This window comes from Maniola hyperantus, chromosome 6, assembly GCF_902806685.2.
Source record: "Maniola hyperantus chromosome 6, iAphHyp1.2, whole genome shotgun sequence".
NCBI classification, from domain to species: domain Eukaryota; kingdom Metazoa; phylum Arthropoda; class Insecta; order Lepidoptera; family Nymphalidae; genus Maniola; species Maniola hyperantus.
In genome coordinates this window covers 8,258,247-8,275,257 of record NC_048541.1, presented here as the reverse complement: position 1 = coordinate 8,275,257, position 17,011 = coordinate 8,258,247, and the positions used below count along the sequence as shown (strand labels likewise).

General features: G+C 35.9%; 3 protein-coding genes across 6 annotated transcripts in view; 2 read left to right on the top strand and 1 right to left on the bottom strand.

Annotated features, from left to right (window-relative positions):
- Positions 1-11,075, top strand: part of LOC117983283 (bestrophin-4-like) — a 34,087-nt gene extending 23,012 nt beyond the window's left edge. For all 4 annotated transcript variants that reach the window (XM_069498998.1, XM_034969780.2, XM_034969779.2 and 1 more), the window contains 6 exons: positions 737-968; positions 2,840-2,990; positions 5,431-5,519; positions 9,369-9,548; positions 10,048-10,181; positions 10,786-11,075. In XM_069498998.1, the coding sequence (XP_069355099.1) occupies positions 737-968; positions 2,840-2,990; positions 5,431-5,519; positions 9,369-9,548; positions 10,048-10,181; positions 10,786-10,896 (897 nt within the window). In that variant the 3' untranslated portion in view covers positions 10,897-11,075. The remainder of the gene's footprint in view (positions 1-736; positions 969-2,839; positions 2,991-5,430; positions 5,520-9,368; positions 9,549-10,047; positions 10,182-10,785) is intronic.
- A 637-nt stretch (positions 11,076-11,712) lies between these two features.
- RpL39 (ribosomal protein L39) lies at positions 11,713-12,965 on the bottom strand. The gene is made up of 3 exons (XM_034969789.2): positions 12,820-12,965; positions 12,623-12,726; positions 11,713-11,801 (listed from the first exon to the last, which is right to left on the bottom strand). Exons 1-3 carry the CDS (start codon positions 12,820-12,822, stop codon positions 11,753-11,755), a joined length of 156 nt encoding a protein of 51 aa, XP_034825680.1. The 5' UTR covers positions 12,823-12,965; the 3' UTR covers positions 11,713-11,752.
- Positions 12,966-14,496: 1,531 nt separating this feature from the next.
- Positions 14,497-16,908, top strand: mIF3 (mitochondrial translation initiation factor 3). Its single transcript, XM_034969787.2, has 3 exons — positions 14,497-14,870; positions 15,486-15,711; positions 16,528-16,908. Exons 1-3 carry the CDS (start codon positions 14,629-14,631, stop codon positions 16,702-16,704), a joined length of 645 nt encoding a protein of 214 aa, XP_034825678.1. The 5' UTR covers positions 14,497-14,628; the 3' UTR covers positions 16,705-16,908.
- The last annotated feature ends 103 nt before the right edge of the window (positions 16,909-17,011 follow it).

Here is a 17,011-nt window from a genome sequence, read left to right as displayed (position 1 = left end):
CTAAAAACGACTTCTCTTCGTATGTCTAAAAACTAAAAACTCTATGTACAGTAAGCGGCAGAAAGTAATGTACATCGACCTTTAGAGTGACATTTTGGCTTTGTAGAGTGTTGTCTCTGTCACTCATACTTATATGACGTTTTGTCGGTCTCAACGATAGAGACATTCCTCTACAAATCTGCTATCTCCTTCTAAAGGTCGATGTACACTACTTTCTGCCGCGTACTGTACCTATTCGATTAACATTCTGCTTATGTCGTCTAACTAATCATAGAATAGCAACTAATCTGTGCGTAAACTCTATTTTGTCTACTTTAAATTAAGTTAATGTTATAAATGTTTGCTGTAAATTGGTGCTCGGTGTTGATTCTCAATCGAACTCATAGATTAAATAACTAAGAGGGAATCATTTTGATTCAAATTTATATTTATAAAGTAACGTCCTTAAATCTACTAGTTCTGTCAATTGTTCAACTAAAATATGTATATTTTTGAACAACAGAAATGGCGTCCATTAACCTATGTATAACATAATATACGTGTTTTCTTTACTGTCGAGTCTCGTCTGAAAAATTGTTGTTGTTTCAACTAATTTACTTATATACCTACCTTTTTACAAAGTCTCATTAAAATCATTATCAAAAAAAAAATAAAAAAAATCATAATAATATTGTTCATATCCTTGAAACGAATTCAACTGTTAGAGTAATTAATACGCATTCCTATTCCATAACAGCAATTACAAATGAACGACGACGCACAATCAGGGATTCACTTTATCGTGACCCGGGGGAGTAAGCGAGGGAAGAAAGAAGACAGGAATTCTATGGGTTCGAGCAATTCCATGGCGTCGTTGCAACAAACGCCTATGACTCGCGCAAATTCCGTCACTTCAATGTTGAAGAGATTGTTTTCAAAGGATGAGAGGCAGACTCCTTCTACGCCGGTCACGACACAGACGGATGGCGGTAAGTGGTTGAATTACAATCGCTGTATAAATTAATCCATACTAGATATGATAAATGCGAAAGTGTGTCTGTCTGTCTGCTAGCCTTTCATGGCCCATCCGTTCAACCAATTTTGACGAAATTTGGTACTTTAAAAACCTATGATTTCTGTTAGGTGAATCTTCATAGGATTAATGCATAGAGTTGCAAGTTAAAAGCAGTGAACATAAATACCTTACATACAGTGGCGTGCATAGGGTTTGAAGCCAGGGTAGGCATTAGTTAGGTAGGAACCTGTTTACTGGCAGGTCATAATGAAAAATATGCATTGAGCTATTACAGCTGGGGTAAGCAGTGCATTAATGCCTCTATAACCTGCACGCCACTGCTTACATAATATAATATAATATACAGGGATACGCGACCTAATATTTTTTTGTCGCAATTTTTCACTATCAGTTTTACCTAAACAGGCTAAACATAGAAGTTCTAAGTAGGTGCCTACATTCAGCATCGGATATACCGGATAGACAATAAATAATTATATTATATTCTAGTCTACACAAACATGCGTTACATTTCAAAGATAGATGTTTTGGTAAATTTTCATTGCGAATGAACGAAGTATGTTAAGGTTATGTATTTGTATCATAAAGTACTTAAAAAAACAAGAAATGGCGTGTTAGGTTGCTAAATAGAAGAGGAAAATTAACAAACGCGGTCAAGTATGACTTCTGTAGATACTACTAATACTTACATGAACGTATGTATAGTCCGCGACAGGTTGAGATGGCAATAGGGGTATGAGGCCGAAGGACGCCCCGCACATCACCCGCACCGGATTAGCGCGGGGGCGGTGCGGGTGTGTGGGGCGTTCCCTCACCGATTGCCATCTCGACCAGTCGCGTACTGTAAGTACAATTAGTATAGATACCTAGTATAGTACATAATAATAAACAGCACTAATTGATACCTATTTATTGCTTTTGTTCTATTAATTGAACAATAGGAATGTTCTTTTATATATACCTAGTTAATAACATGGCTATCTGATTGCAAATTTGCAAATCAATACCAATCCATACTATCCACACTAATATTATAAATGCGAAAGTGTGTCTGTCTGTCTGCTAGCTTTTCACGGCTCAACCGTTCAACCGATTTTGACGAAATTTGGTACAGAGATAGCTTGCATCCCGTGGAAGGACATAGGCTACTTTTTATCCCGGAAAATCAAAGAGTTCCCACGGGATTTTTAAAAACCTAAATCCACGCGTACGAAGGCGCGGGCATCTGCAGCTAGTATTATATGTGCGAAAGTGTGTCTGTCTGTCTGCTAGCTTTTCACGGCTCATCCGTTTAACCGATGTTGATTAAATTTGGTTCAGAGATAGCTTGCATACCGGGGAAGGGAAGGACATAGGCTACTTTTGATTCCAGGAAATCAAAGAGTTCCCAAATCTCACGGGATTTTTAAAAACCTTAATCCACGCGGACCAAATCGCAAGTATCATCTAGTGACATATAAAATAGAAAAAAAACCCTTGGTAGCAAAAATTCACCAAATTATATTTTTTTGGATATTCTGTTCGGTATTCTTAGTCGTAACGAAGCGTCTATTTATTCATCGCATAGAAATCACAAATGGCGTTTTTTGGACTGGTAAAATTTTTTGCTTGTTATATTCAAAATTACAAAGCAAAGGGTATAGGTATACATAGGCTACATTTGTGAAATGAAATAGCTAGGTACTGCAAAGCTACACAGCTTCAGCTATGTTTACATACCGACTCGTTTTTTATTTCACGTTTTATTAAAAAATATTTCTTTCCCCTAATTAAAAACTTTTAAGATATCCAAGGATTGGGATTAACGGGGGATCTTGTTTGTAGGAACACGGTTCATGATATCAGCCAGTAACCCAACGCTAAACAAGCCGGCGACGACGACGGGCGGCGGTAGTATGAAGATCGCGAAAGAAGTCATCGAGGAAGTCGACGAGCAAGCAACTATCACCAGTATGGGAAGACAGCCAGAAAACAGGTGATTATGTAAATAAGCTGGCGACGGCGGGTGGCGGTAGCAGATCGCGAACGAAGTTATCGAGGGAGTTGTTGAGCAACTATCACTAGACACTAGTATGGGAAAACAGCTAGTGATTATGTAAAACTGACTTTTCCTCATGACTTCGTCCGCGGTATTGTGTAACTTATAGCCTATGATACTTCTGGATAAAGCGGCTTTCTAATGGTGAAAGAATTATTAAAATTCGTTCAGTAGTTTCAGAGTTTATTAATTGTTACCTACGTAATATTTTAAACAAAACGTATACCTACTTATATTTATACATGTTTTAGGCACTTACCTGTCATATTTATTCTTACATGTTGTAATTATATTTAATTCGTATTAAATTAAGTAGGAACCTATTTACCTGTAATAATTCTAATGGAAATTTCGTTAGGTCACTGTTTTTGTTTTAAAAATAACAATGACAACACTGTGTTTTCTATTTACGTATTCCTCAAAAATAGTAGGTAGGTAATTATCGAACACAACGAAATGAACGATACTAAATGAACAGAATACTTACCTACTATCTTGCATTATCAAATCAAATTGTGGACACATTACTAATATCATTGGCTTGATGGGCTATCACGAAAAATTCATGAATTTACGATTATGGTAATGTTGTCAACGTTAATAGGAATAATGGGTATACCTTCTTTTGAACGCTGGGAAATGCGTTTCCCTCCCGCATCGCATCCCCCTCTCCTGAAAGCCAGTTAGCCAGCTGGAGGGAAGGTATGTGGGACTCGCCGGCCGAGAGGCGACCGGAATACCCACTAAAACCCAGCGGCGCTCCTGCGCGTCGCCTGTCGACTGGGTCACGGGAAACACAACACCGAAGCAATCAACCGCGACCCAGCCAGCGACGTCCGCCCAGGTGGACTCTCCACCGGGGACCCCCCCCCCCCAAACCATCAATAACAATCAAAAACTATTATGCATAAAAATAAATAAAAATCTGTTTTAGAATGTACAGGTAAAGTCTTTTCATTTATTATACCCCACTTGATATCTTACGTTGAAAGGTGAAAACACCTACTAATTATTTTTTCAGATTTTTTCCTCTTATGTGTGTGCTATAAAGACCTACCTATCTGCCAAATTTCATGATTCTAGGTTAACGGCAAGTACCCTGTAGGTTTCTTGATAGACAGACAACAAAGTGACCCTATAAGGGTTCCTTTTAATGTACGGAACCTAAAAATAGTGTGTACGCACTACGCAACAACTTTCTGTGTTAGGGACAGTCGTGAGTACAAGTACCTACCTACAACACCATAAATAGTGACTCAAACGGAAACTCATAAACTGCTCATCTTGATAATCACGTGGTGTACGGCATTCTATTTATGTAGGTACTTATCTAATATCTACAATCTACAAGTTATATCAATCCTAACTTCCTAAGCGACTCACCATTTATTCGCGAAGTTACAAAAATAAAATTACGATTAACACAAATATTATGTTGTAAATTGATAATCTATACTTCTTATAGGTACTAATAAATAAAATTGAAGTAATATCTGTCGCGGCTTTACTCACGTGTGTAGTCGACGTTAGCCCGACTAGTTTCGAACCCATACGGGGTCCTTTTTCAACGGACTCCCTTGAAAAAGGACCCTTTAAGGAAATTGATTCTTTAAAGAATCAGAAATTTGGTATTGAGATATGTTGCATCCCGCGGACGGGCTACTACGGATAGGCTACTTTTTTTCCTGGAAAATCAAAAGTTGTCACGAGATTTTTAAAAACCTAAATCTACGCGGGCGAAGCCGCGGGCATCAGCTAGTAATAAATAATCATGAAGGTCCAGGAAGCCGTGTAGCTTGTGCTATAACTCTACCTAAAAGCAATAGTCGGTTAAAAACGCGACTCATCAGTGCTAACCACGTGCTAACGAATATGACTTTATTTATTACTAAGTATTATTCGATATCAAATCACAATTCTACATCTATCTAGCTTTAAATATACTTAAACTAGCTTAGCCCTACGACATTGTCTGCGTGGACTACACATATTTCATCCCCTTAGGAATTGAATTTACAAAAATTCTTTCTTAGCGGATCTCCACGTCATAATAGCTATCTGCATGCCAAATTTTATCCCAATCCGTCCAGTAGTTTGAGCTGTGTGTTGGTAGATCAGTCAGTCAGTCAGTCAGACAATCAGTCAGTTCATTCCTCGCCTGTAGTTTGGTTTTAAAATAAAATTAATAAACGTTCATTTCAGACTGAGTCCATATTAAATTTACAAACATTAGGTAGGTATATTATTATATAAAACTGGTGTTTTATATTTATTATCACTATCATATGTTTGTGTCTCACAATAACAACCTTGACGTAATCTGATGTTTTACTCGGTCACGCAATTGTATCCTAATTTTATAATAATTAATTTTCAGACCAACAGTAATGAGTTTGTTCGCGCAAGGACCTCCCGCGCCGAGTGACCCCGTCAATGTGCCTTCCCGATATTCTAACCATAATTCTAGTAAGTAATAATATAGTTTCAAGTAAGTATAATATAATATTCGTACGTATTCTTAATAATATAATTCGTACATAATGGTAAGTATTTTGTGGACCAACGATAAAAATGGTACACATTACAAGCATCCATAGATTCTATTATGATGCGCTTACGTGGGAAAATTTTAAGCAACAGTTGTTGCTCGACAACACGTATGGATCAATCATTTTGCAAAGCATGACTGAAATTTTCAGGTATTGCTGGGTATTGCAGTAAATTGCTTCATGTGGTCGTGACGTCATAATTGACTAAATTGCCTGGAATTGAGGAATTTCAATTGCATGTGTAAGCTTACCTTTAGAAATGCAAAAGTGAGTAGTCTGTTATCTTGTCACGGCTGAACCGATTTTGTATTTTGGTAAAGAGAGCTTGAATCCTGGAGATGGACATATTAGGATTTTTATTCCAGAAATAAAAGATTCACAATCATAAATTGACTATTATAATATGTAGATAGCGGTTGTCAGCTAGATGCCTATAATTTTCAGACACAATAAAACTTTCAGAATCGTTATGCCACCTTAAATAATCCCACGCAACATAATTATTTTTATGTGTACGCAGCAGAACAGAGTTGCCCTTGTAACTTCATCTTTGTGATAACTGAAGTGATAAGTGATAACGTGAGTGTGAACTGAATACATCTCGTTAGTAGGATTTGATGAATGACCGCAGATTTGTCAAGGTTAGCTAACTTTGATATTCTCACTCTTTTGTTTAAAATAAGTAAGATGTTTCTCACCTTTGTGCCTCGGGCTCCAAAATTAGTGGACTTGTCATTTGACGCTCAAGTATAGTGCGCGACAGGTTAAGATGGCAATCGGGGTGGGGACACGCCCCGTCCCGATTGCCATCTCAACCTGTCGAGTACTATAGGTATAATTCGTCCGAACTAACAAAGAGATAGCCATTTTGCCCTAAAATTATCAAGTGACCGTTGACAGCAACCGTTACTTGAAAATTATTGAAACTACGGTTTGCACGGAAAATACTTTGATTAATAATTGTTTCATGTAAACAGTAAATATAAGTCTCTAAAATCCATTAAAAATATTATATTTCTAGCCATTGCATGGCAGATTGTGACATGTATCTACTTAATAATCTATGTAACATCTCTCTTATACTTACAGTCATGCAATAAATGCAATCCGTACCCTTATATAAATGCGAAAGTGTGTTTGTTTGTTGGTTTGTCCTTCAATCACGTCGCAACGGTGCAACGGATTGACGTGATTTTTGCTTGGGTATAGATAAAGACCTGGAGAGTGACATAGGCTACTTTTTATCCCGGAAAATCAAAGAGTTCCCACGGGATTTTTATAAAATCGAATTCCACGCGTACGAAGTCGCGGGCATCAGCTAGTAAATGAATAAATCTTCAGTAAAAAAAAATCTAGCTTAGTCACAACATGGCTGAAACATTTCCCTTTGTTAGTTCGGAGTTCGGATGCAACATACAGTAGAATTCTAAATCCGTAACTAGAACGTACGTACCTACTGAAATCGTCTTGGTTTTAAGTTAGTAAGTACTCTGACTCTGGTTCGACTATGACTTATACTTTTTAATTCATAATCACGCTAAAACGGCGCACTTAATAATGTACTTAAATGAATTTAGTACCTACTTACATAATGATACTTAGTCCGCGACAGGTTGATATAGCAATCGGAGTATGAGGCGGGGGGACGTCCTTACGTCACCCGCAAAGGATTAGCGCGGGGCGTTCCCTCCCCGATTGCCATCTCGACCTGTCGCGTACTATTATACATTCGTTTCAATAAATAAACGATTTTATATTATATGCGGCTGGTAAGGAATACATATTAGAACCACAAAGCTTAAAAAAAGTCAAGTCTATTGATCCTGTGTATGAGTATGACATCACTCCTGGGGCAACGACCTAAGTCGATATTTTGTCATGAAGAGAGGTACGAGTATTATTGGCACGCACCCTAAGTGTGTGTGTGTTTTTATATGAAGCATAGTCACTTCGGTTTGACCGAAAATATCACATCAGTACCCTTATTATAAATGCAAAAGTGTGTTTGTTTGTTGGTTTGTCTTTCAATCACGTCGAAAAGGTGCAACGGATTGACGTGATTTTTTTGCATGGGTATAGATAAGGACTTAGGCTAACATGCGCACCACGAGAAAATTTTGTCTACGCATTTACTCGTCTTATTTGTATGAAGAAACACGAGATAATGCGTAGACAAAATTTTCTCGCGGGGCGCATGTTAGGCACTCTGGAGAGTGACAGAGTACTTTTCATCCCGGAAAACCAAAGATCCCGGAAATCCCGTGGGAACCGACGGGATTTTTAAAAACCTAATTCCACGCGGACGAAGTCGCGGGCATCGGCTAGTGGTAAATAAATGGAAAACCGCCCAAGTGCGAGTCAAGCTCGCGCAATGAGGGTTCCATACTACAGTCGTATTTTTTCGACATTTTGCACGATAATTCAAAAACTATGATGCATAAAAATAAATAAAAATCTGTTTTAGAATGTATAGGTGAAGACCTTTCATATGATACCCCACTTGATATAGTCACTCACTTCGAAAGTTGAAAATACTAATTATTAGTTCATGACCACAATTTAATTTTTTTGTGTGATCTAACCTAAATTCACGGTTTTCAGATATTTCCCCAAATGTCAGCTATAAGATCTACCTACCGATTCTAGGTCAACGGGAAGTACCCTGTAGGTTTCTTGACAGACAGACAGACAACAAAGTGATCCTATAAGGGTTCCGTTTTCCTTTTGAGGTACGGAACCCTAAAAACGAATAGGTATATTTAGGTTTATTGTTTTAAAATATTATTTCATAATCCTAAATAAAAATAATATTATCAATATCTCAACCTGTCTCGTACCTACTACATAATATTATGAAGTAGTATAAATAATTGTAGGCTAAAAGCTCCTTGGTTTATAACTACATATAAGATAACTTATAATCGCGTTTTCTTAGCAGGCAAAGCACGAACTTTTCTCCTTCTCCAAGGATAAAGCTTAAGATATCAGGAGTAGGCACGACAAGTTCAAGAAGTGGGATTTGAACCTATTACAGTTAGTACGTCTACTGAACTATTGAATTATTTGTGGTTCTAGATCTAAAACTTAGCCAATTATCGATTTTAACAATAAAGAAATATAACAAAATCATGTTTATTTCGAAAGTTGACCTTTGAATATACTAGCTGCCACGGCAAACTTCGTACCGCCTAACAGTCGATTCTTATTAGGAGTTTTTTTTTTTTTTTAATTCTCTCCGTAAGAACCATCCCCGTATTTCAAAGAATATTATGAAAAAAGAATTAGCGAAATCGGTTCAGCTGTTCTCGAGATTTGCGATCAGCAACACATTCAGCGATTCATCTTTAGGGTTCCGTACCTCAAAAGGAAAAACCCTTATAGGATCACTTTGTTGTCTGTCTGTCTGTCAAGAAACCTACAGGGTACCTACCGTAGGCCTTTCCGTTGACCTAGAATCATGAAATTTATCAGGTAGGTAGGTCTTATTGTAGACATTCGGGGAAAAATCTGAAAACCGAAAATTTTGACTCTAAAACAAACTTTCTAAAACAAATGTGGACTCTAAAACAAATTTTTATTTATTTGTATGAATCATAGTTTTTGATTTATCGCGCAAAATGTCGAAAAAATGCGAATGTACTACGGAACCCTCGGTGGGCGAGCCTGACTCGCACTTGGCCGTTTTTTGATATAGAGAAGATATCTCTAGTAGGCCAAATTTAGAGCGACCATGGACATTACTCTTAACATGTCATTTGTTACACAGAAGACACCCGATTGTCGACTTCAGCGCCGCCGTCGCAGTGGGTGCGAGGGCAGTCCGGGGAAGACGGTAACATGAGTCCGGCAAAGTCATTGTTCGCACAAGCATCATTCCCCAACATACGGCCACGCCTGGATAGCGACGTGGGACCCTCACTTAGCGCCGCGGGCAGTCAAACATTGTGTACGTAAAACAATATTGTGCTGTTTTCTAAAATGGTAGATTTTTGAGTGACACACAACAAACCATTATTGCGTTTTTAATTTCTTTGTGTGTTCCGAAAGGGTGATGCTTGTTTCTGCCATTTTCTATTATTATGAATGGCACCAGAAACAAGCATCACACCATCTCTGAGAAATGTAAGCCTGTACGAGTCATTATTTAAATGCAAAATAACTATAGCTTACTCAAAATTATTTTCTTCTTCCTTTACAAACCTCTCCCACTGTCAAGGGTCACTGGTAGAGATCTCTTAAAGAGAAATAAGTGAAGAATATTTTTGGTACGAATAAAAAAATATTAGGTAGGCAATGTGGGTAGGTATTTCTTCCCAATGACCCATGTCATATATATCACCCTGTCCTGTATATGTACCTATTCGTCAAGGCGATTAGTGTTGAATATAATTGACAATATTAACATAATAGTAAATTGTAATAAAAATTGGTTTTTACATTTTTAGTGGATGAAGTGGATGGCGGCGATGGCGAAGACCCTGACATGGACGATTTCGATCGCCTGCGAAGTGTACGCGAGCAACACCGGCGAGAGAAATACTTGCAGAAACTGATGGCTCGCTCTGTAAGCGCACAACAGGTAATAAACTCATTCTTTTAGTATTCTTTGCCTGTAGTGCGCGACAGCTCGAGATGGCAATCGGGGTAGGAACGCCCTGCGCATCCGCACAGCCTCCGCGCTAACCCGGTGTGGGCGACGTGCGTGTGTGCGGGGCATCCCCTCGACAGTCGACTCATTCCCCGATTGCCATCTCAACCTGTGATTAATAGAAATAATTCTACTTAAACTAATTATTTATCTTTAACCATCAGATAACAGTAGTTTAGTGTGTATACTTGTATCATGTCAACTCGATTGAGTGTAGGTACTTTTTAAAAATTGATTATTGCTATAAAGGTATCGCCAAGTTCTGCAGTCGAAATTCCTAGGGATCGTGCGAAGCAAATCGCTTCGTTTCTAATGCACACTGCTAGAATATGGAATGCCCTTCCGTTTTCATGCTAGCTAAAAATATTGGTATCTTGAAAAGAAAATAGGCACCTTCTAGGCAGGCACGCTTCACCTTAGGCTGTTATCTCCTACTGTTTGGTATGGTTGCAGTCAAGCACAGGCCTTTCTAATATGTAGTTTTAAAAAAATCATTTTTAAATGCTAACTTTTACTTACATTATTTTTGTTTCAGGCCACAGGTAGCTTAGAACTAATAGACAATGAATTATTATTACAAGAACTTATTAAACAATCGCAGAAGCAACAAGCAACAGATGGTGACCCCAAAGAAGAAACAACTTGACATAGTTTTATTTTTTCCTGGGTTTAAAAGTTTAAAATGTCTCTGATTAGTCAGTATTAAAATTGTGATACCTATATAATTTATTATAAGTACAGCTTGGCAAATTATGTAAAAAAAAAACAATTATGTATTTATACACATTAATAAGGATAAATTAAATCTATCTATATAAGTAATTATATTTTGTTTCATTACTTTTAAACCTTGTATTAATAAAATTTTAACCTGTATCACGCGAAAAGAGCTGGAGCCACCCTCGGGTGTACACAGAAACACGTGTCTACTACTGTATCGGAAACGGAATTATTGTGTAATTTTGTTGTTACATTATTTTTCTTCCGATTTTTTTGTTGAGTCACACTGTGACTCAACGGGAATAATTCACAAAGCCTTATGTTAATGGAGTTTATATCAGAAGCTAGCGACCCGCCCTGGCTTCGCACAGGTAGGTTATTACAATTTTCTTAGATATCTCTATTTTAAAATAAAATTAAATATAGTTATCACTCAGAATAATGTAGCTTTCTACTGGTGAATTTTCAAAATTGGATCAGTAGTTCCAGAGATTACTTCCTACAAACAAACAACCTCTATAATATTAGTATAGATAAGTATCAAGTCAATGACATACCATAGACATTGTAATGGTCATAATATCAAATAGCATAAATAATTCATACTGATGAGCAAGGTAGATGGAAAACACTTGAGAGTAGAAGAGTTAGCGCTGTACAAAATACTGTATCATAGTTTTAAGTCTTCACTTGTTTATAGCTCACTACATAAGATAGAAAGCAACTTTAAAAGAAAACACTGTTGAGATTTTACATTATTTATTTACTAACAGCCAGTAAGCTTACAGCTTCAACTTTGTTCTCCTCCAGTGACGCCTCTTAGCGTTGTAGCTGTAAGAAAAAGGTTGCTTTAAATTTGAATATCTAATTTTAAAGTTTTAGTTCTTATAGTACCTATCTGTTTATGTGCCTCCCTATTGTAGTTATGTGGTTCCATCAATCAACGCTTAAAATTTTTTGTTTGCAGTACAGTACACAGCAGAATGTAATGTACAATCAACCTTTAAAAGGATATAGCAGATTTGTAGAGCATTGTCTCTGTCGTTGAGACCGACAAAACGTCATATAGGTATGAGTGTCAGAGACAATGCTCTACAAAAATGACGAACAGTTTTGAAATGTCATTCTACAGGCTGATGTACATTGATTTCTGCCACGTACTGTACATGGTGGACTTTTAGGGTAGGTACCCATATGCTTTCATTAAGCAGGTACGCAATATACTTATTTTGTAGAATTATTATAATTAAGTACATAATTATTATAACCAGTAAGCAGTGGGAAAATAACAAAAGGCTGGCATAATTTATAATAAAAAGATGAGATTAAAGTTACATATAGGTACTTATCTATGTATAATAATAACATGAATTTTATACATATACCTACCTAGCCTATTAAACAATCATAGCAAATCTATTTACTAGGTATTACTATTTATCTTTATTTATTCACGTAGGAATTCGATCAAATTATTTAGATCCAGTAGCAAGACTAGCAAGAAACATCAAACCTTTCTCCAAAACAAAATCCTTTTCATTAATTAAGCTATGAACTGGCTACTATAATAATATTATAGACTCAAATTCAATATAGATATTTAATTTATGTTTCAAAATAAAATAACACGCTATACTTGTAAAAATACTTACCGGATAGTATTTCCAGTGCGCATTCGTACCCATTGAGGAATTGGTCTGTTTTGTTTTAATTTCTTAGCAAGCTTCCGCTTGATAATGAATGTTTTGTGGGCCGACTGAAACGATATAGAACAAATTATTTTAGTGTAAAATACTGTTTATTTAAAGATTATAAAGATATTGTTAGATTTTAAAAATATTTAACCAACCATGATTGCCTTCCCTGTTGTCAAAACTGAAAGAATGAAAGAAGGATATTTTCCTTTTTCGTCAAAGTTATGAACCACAGACCAGAATAACAGAGTCAGACTCTTTCAAAATTTAATTGTCTATGGTCTATTAGTTCTCTTCATAGAGTGAAAGTTGGTAGAATGAAGGTTCTCTGCCATAGAGAGATCTCCTATGCCTATGCCTCAGATAGAGCGAGAGAGCTAAATTCATTTTAGCTCTAATTAGAACGTGACAAAAATGATACTTTTGGTCTTTATCACCGTAGCCACTTTTTTTGTTTGTCCAGATGTATTTTGTACGGGAGATCTTGACAAACAACGTAAAGTAAGGTTATGCTGACTCAAGTATTTTAAAGAAATAATTATTTTGTTTTGTTGTTTTTTGTTTTTGAAGATATTGTGCAATGGTGGATTGCAGTAACTATACTAGGCTACGATAGCCGAAGCGAACATAAAATTGAAAGAATAACATTTCACAAGTAAGGACCTGTGCTTGAGCAAAAGGGACTATAGTCGGATTTTTTATTAAACAACATTTGCATTAGCTTTTACATTAGCTAAATATGTCAAATCGTAAAATAATGATACCATATTATTTTACGATGTTAGTGATGTATGTGGTTCAGTTGTATTGTAACATATGAATGAGTCCATGAACCAAATCCTGCTTCTATATTTTAGATTGAACTTCCACAAGAATAATAAAGAAGAAGCATTATAAAACTAGTAAATAATTACTAAAATAAAATAAGATAAGTATAGACAGAGATGGTATAATAGTGCTTTAAAAAAGGGATTTCAGAATATGATTTACGTAAATATGTTTTTTATTGAGTAAAAAGGTATTCTTAGATGATATTAAATAATTTACAGCAGGATAAACCATTAATTCCATTGAACTATCGACTCACAATATTTGACACGTTTCTAAAGTTACCCGTAGCTATTGTACCAACTGGATTGGTGGTTATGTTGTTGCCCCCAGCACTATTTATATTTTTCATAAAAATTTGGTAGCACTGGAAACGTCAAATAATGTTGTTTAATTAAAAATTCGAGTATTAGGGGGCCCACTACTTATCTGTATGTATCACTACTCAGAACAAGGACTATTAGAAGTAGCCCTATTGTGACAATTACTGTTATTAGAACGCGACAAAATGATTTGATTATGTTTTGTCCTTATCACCGTGGCCACTTTTTTTATTTGCCAAAATGTATTTGTACGTGAGACTTTGGCAAACAACGCGAAGTGAGGTTATGTTGACTCAAGTATTTTAAAGAAATAATTAATTTGTTTTGTTGTTTTTGTTTTTGAAGTTATTGTGCAATGGTGGATTGCAGTATACTAGGCTACAATAGCCGAAGCGAACGTAAAATAGACGGAATAACATTTCACAAGTAAGTACCTCTGCTTGAGCGAGAGGAACTGAGGGGGCCATGCTAGTTGCATATCTGGACATATCTGTGGTTTGAATGGTGTTTGTATTCTAGGTCCATGGGGGCCTGGGGCCTCTTTTTCTTCTGTTTTGGTCATAGATTATCTACTATAGGTATGCTCATGTAGGTAGGTACCTAATCATTCATTCAAGGATATGCTGAAATCTCAGACTATGATCTCAGAATAAATACAACCTGTCCAAATTGTACAATAAACCACAGACCAGTAATACAAAAGAATACAAACAGAGAATCGAAGTCGAAGCATCATCAGAATTTTCTTGATTCTTCATTGATGAGTAAAATAACAATATAATATAAATAAAATAGTTTAATGCTCCAGATATTATGAATAAATTGGTCGCTTTCCGAAAATTATTTGAATGTCGAACAATATCTACAAGGTTAACTGCAGATGGTAAAGACATTCCCAAGAAGAAAACTTTCGAGAACAGAATTACTTTAATCGGTGCTGATAATTCTGTTAGCATAACAGACTTGCAGAATGCCCAGAATTTATCATCAAGACGTGAGTTAAAACTAGTAAAAATTCAAGATGCTGATTCGAAAACTAGGCGGCCGGTTTATAAGTAAGTTAAAGTTGATTCATGTGGTTACTGTGTGGAGGCAGAAAACCTTTCAAAATGTTTGTACGTGTCTAAGTCAAAACAATAGTATAAAAAGAAAAACCCAATTTCTACCAGCGGACTGGCTCTGAATATGTTTCTTTAATGGTTACCTGTATCTACGCTGTTTGTCTGGATCAGTATTATAGTGGTATTAGTGGTGGGTTGCCATTTGTCAGATTTCCCTGGATTTGGAGGGTTGGACGGGATTTCACATACCTACTGTCTGGGTTTCTAATTTGCCCAAGTCACCTAGATTAAAACTAAATATAATTTTAGAGACAAAGTAAGGAAACCTATTGAAGAATTTGCAGATAGTGATAAGTACCTACCTACCTAAAAAATACTTAGTAATCTAAATTCTGTTTTTTTTTTCAAATTCAGTGTTTTCAAGTTCCATATTAGGCACATACCTATCAATCAGTTGATTGCATAAGGTTAGCAAAGTTAATTTGCAGGTCTGTAACTGGATTGTGGAAGATCCAAATTTGGCCTTTATCATTAGCCCCATGCATTAGAGCATGTTTGATTTGATAAAAGAAGAAATGCAAAAGAAGTAGTAATAAAATATTTTTTCAGATTAATGACAAATGCTGAGTACCATGAAGAAGAAATTTCAAGAAGAAAAGAGAAGCAGGTTGCCCGTGAGAGTAATTCCACTAAGGGACAAAAGCTAATGACTCTGTCTTCAAGAATAGCAGATCATGATCTACTGACAAGTGTTAAGAAAATGGCAAAACTTTTGGAGAAGCACTATGAAGTCAAAGTAGTTATATCAGGACATGAAAATGAAGAAGCAAAAGCAGTATGTATTTTATTTAAGGATTGCTATACTATTATTTGTTCTTCTTTGTTACCATCTTTGTCCACGTAAGTTTTAGTTTGCAATCATTCCGTGGAAAGTTTTAGATTTTGTGGGATGAAAAGTAAGCTAAATCCATCTCTGTATCAAATAAATGATGTCCGTGACTTCCCTGGTGTGGATTTAGGTTTTTAAAAATCTAGTGGGAACTCTTTGATTTTCGGACACTTAAACTAGCCTCAATAAGCAACTCATAATATCTATGCTGTTATAGATATATATATATATATATATCTATAGTGTAGATATTATGAGTTGCATATTGAGGCTTGTTTAAGTATATATATCTACATACACATCTACATATATATCTACATTATATATATATATATATATATCTACGTACAATAATTAACTTAGGAAAACAGATATAACTCCTTAACCTGTGAACCCTACTTAGCCATGATAGTTTTCCTTTAAAATTGATTATATACTACTGCTGTGAATTTTTTCTACCATTTGGCTGATAAAGGGGGGGGGGGACACTTGACTTTAATAAAAATTAGCACTTTAAAACATCATATTTTACAAACAGATCTAGAAATCGATAAATGATGTTCCCACACCCACAGTATTTTTAAAAGACCTATTCAACGATACCCCACCAATGCCAAATTACAGATTTCTAGCACTAATAGTCTCTGAGATTAACCGAGGATGGACGGACGGACAGACGGACGGACATGGCGATACTATAAGGGTTCCTTGTTTACTACGGAACCCTAAAAATGGAATAATTATTTCACATTTTTGTTCTAGGAGAAGATATACTCGATAATAGAAAAGAACTTGAAATCAGTTGGGCAATTGGTGCAGAAGAGAAGTAAAGGGAACCACTTGAGATTTCAGTTGCTGCCACTGAGAGACAGCTCTCAGCAAACAAGTAGTGACCAGTCCAGTCCTGACCAAAATAATAATGATAAAGGACCACTATGACTAGGTGTGTTTTTAGTGGCTATAATTATAGCAAAATATTTACTTTTTAAAGACTATTATTTGTCTACAAATAAGAATAATAATCCTAGTACCAAAATGAATCACAAAAAAATAGAGGAATCAGACGGGGAACTACTTAGTGAAGATTAAGGGAAAATGTTAATGTATTTTATTTATTATTAAATAACAAAATATTAACTACTATTAGTATTTTTATTTTCAAAAATGGTTTCTTGTTAATGAAAAACATAATTTGTGTAAATTTCTCAAATATTTACTTATCGTAATTCAAACTTTTAATACTTGG

What these genes read in the sequence shown, in the direction of transcription:
- RpL39 (XM_034969789.2), bottom strand. An exon ending in CGCACTGGAAATACTATCCG is followed by an intron (nt 11,802 to 12,622) that starts GTAAGTATTTTT and finishes TTTTTCTTACAG; the next exon opens with CTACAACGCTAAGAGGCGTC.
- mIF3 (XM_034969787.2), top strand. Translation starts at nt 14,629, where the DNA reads ATGAATAAATTGGTCGCTTTCCGAAAATTATTTGAATGTCGAACAATA. An exon ending in ACTAGGCGGCCGGTTTATAA is followed by an intron (nt 14,871 to 15,485) that starts GTAAGTTAAAGT and finishes ATATTTTTTCAG; the next exon opens with ATTAATGACAAATGCTGAGT. An exon ending in AAAATGAAGAAGCAAAAGCA is followed by an intron (nt 15,712 to 16,527) that starts GTATGTATTTTA and finishes TTTTTGTTCTAG; the next exon opens with GAGAAGATATACTCGATAAT.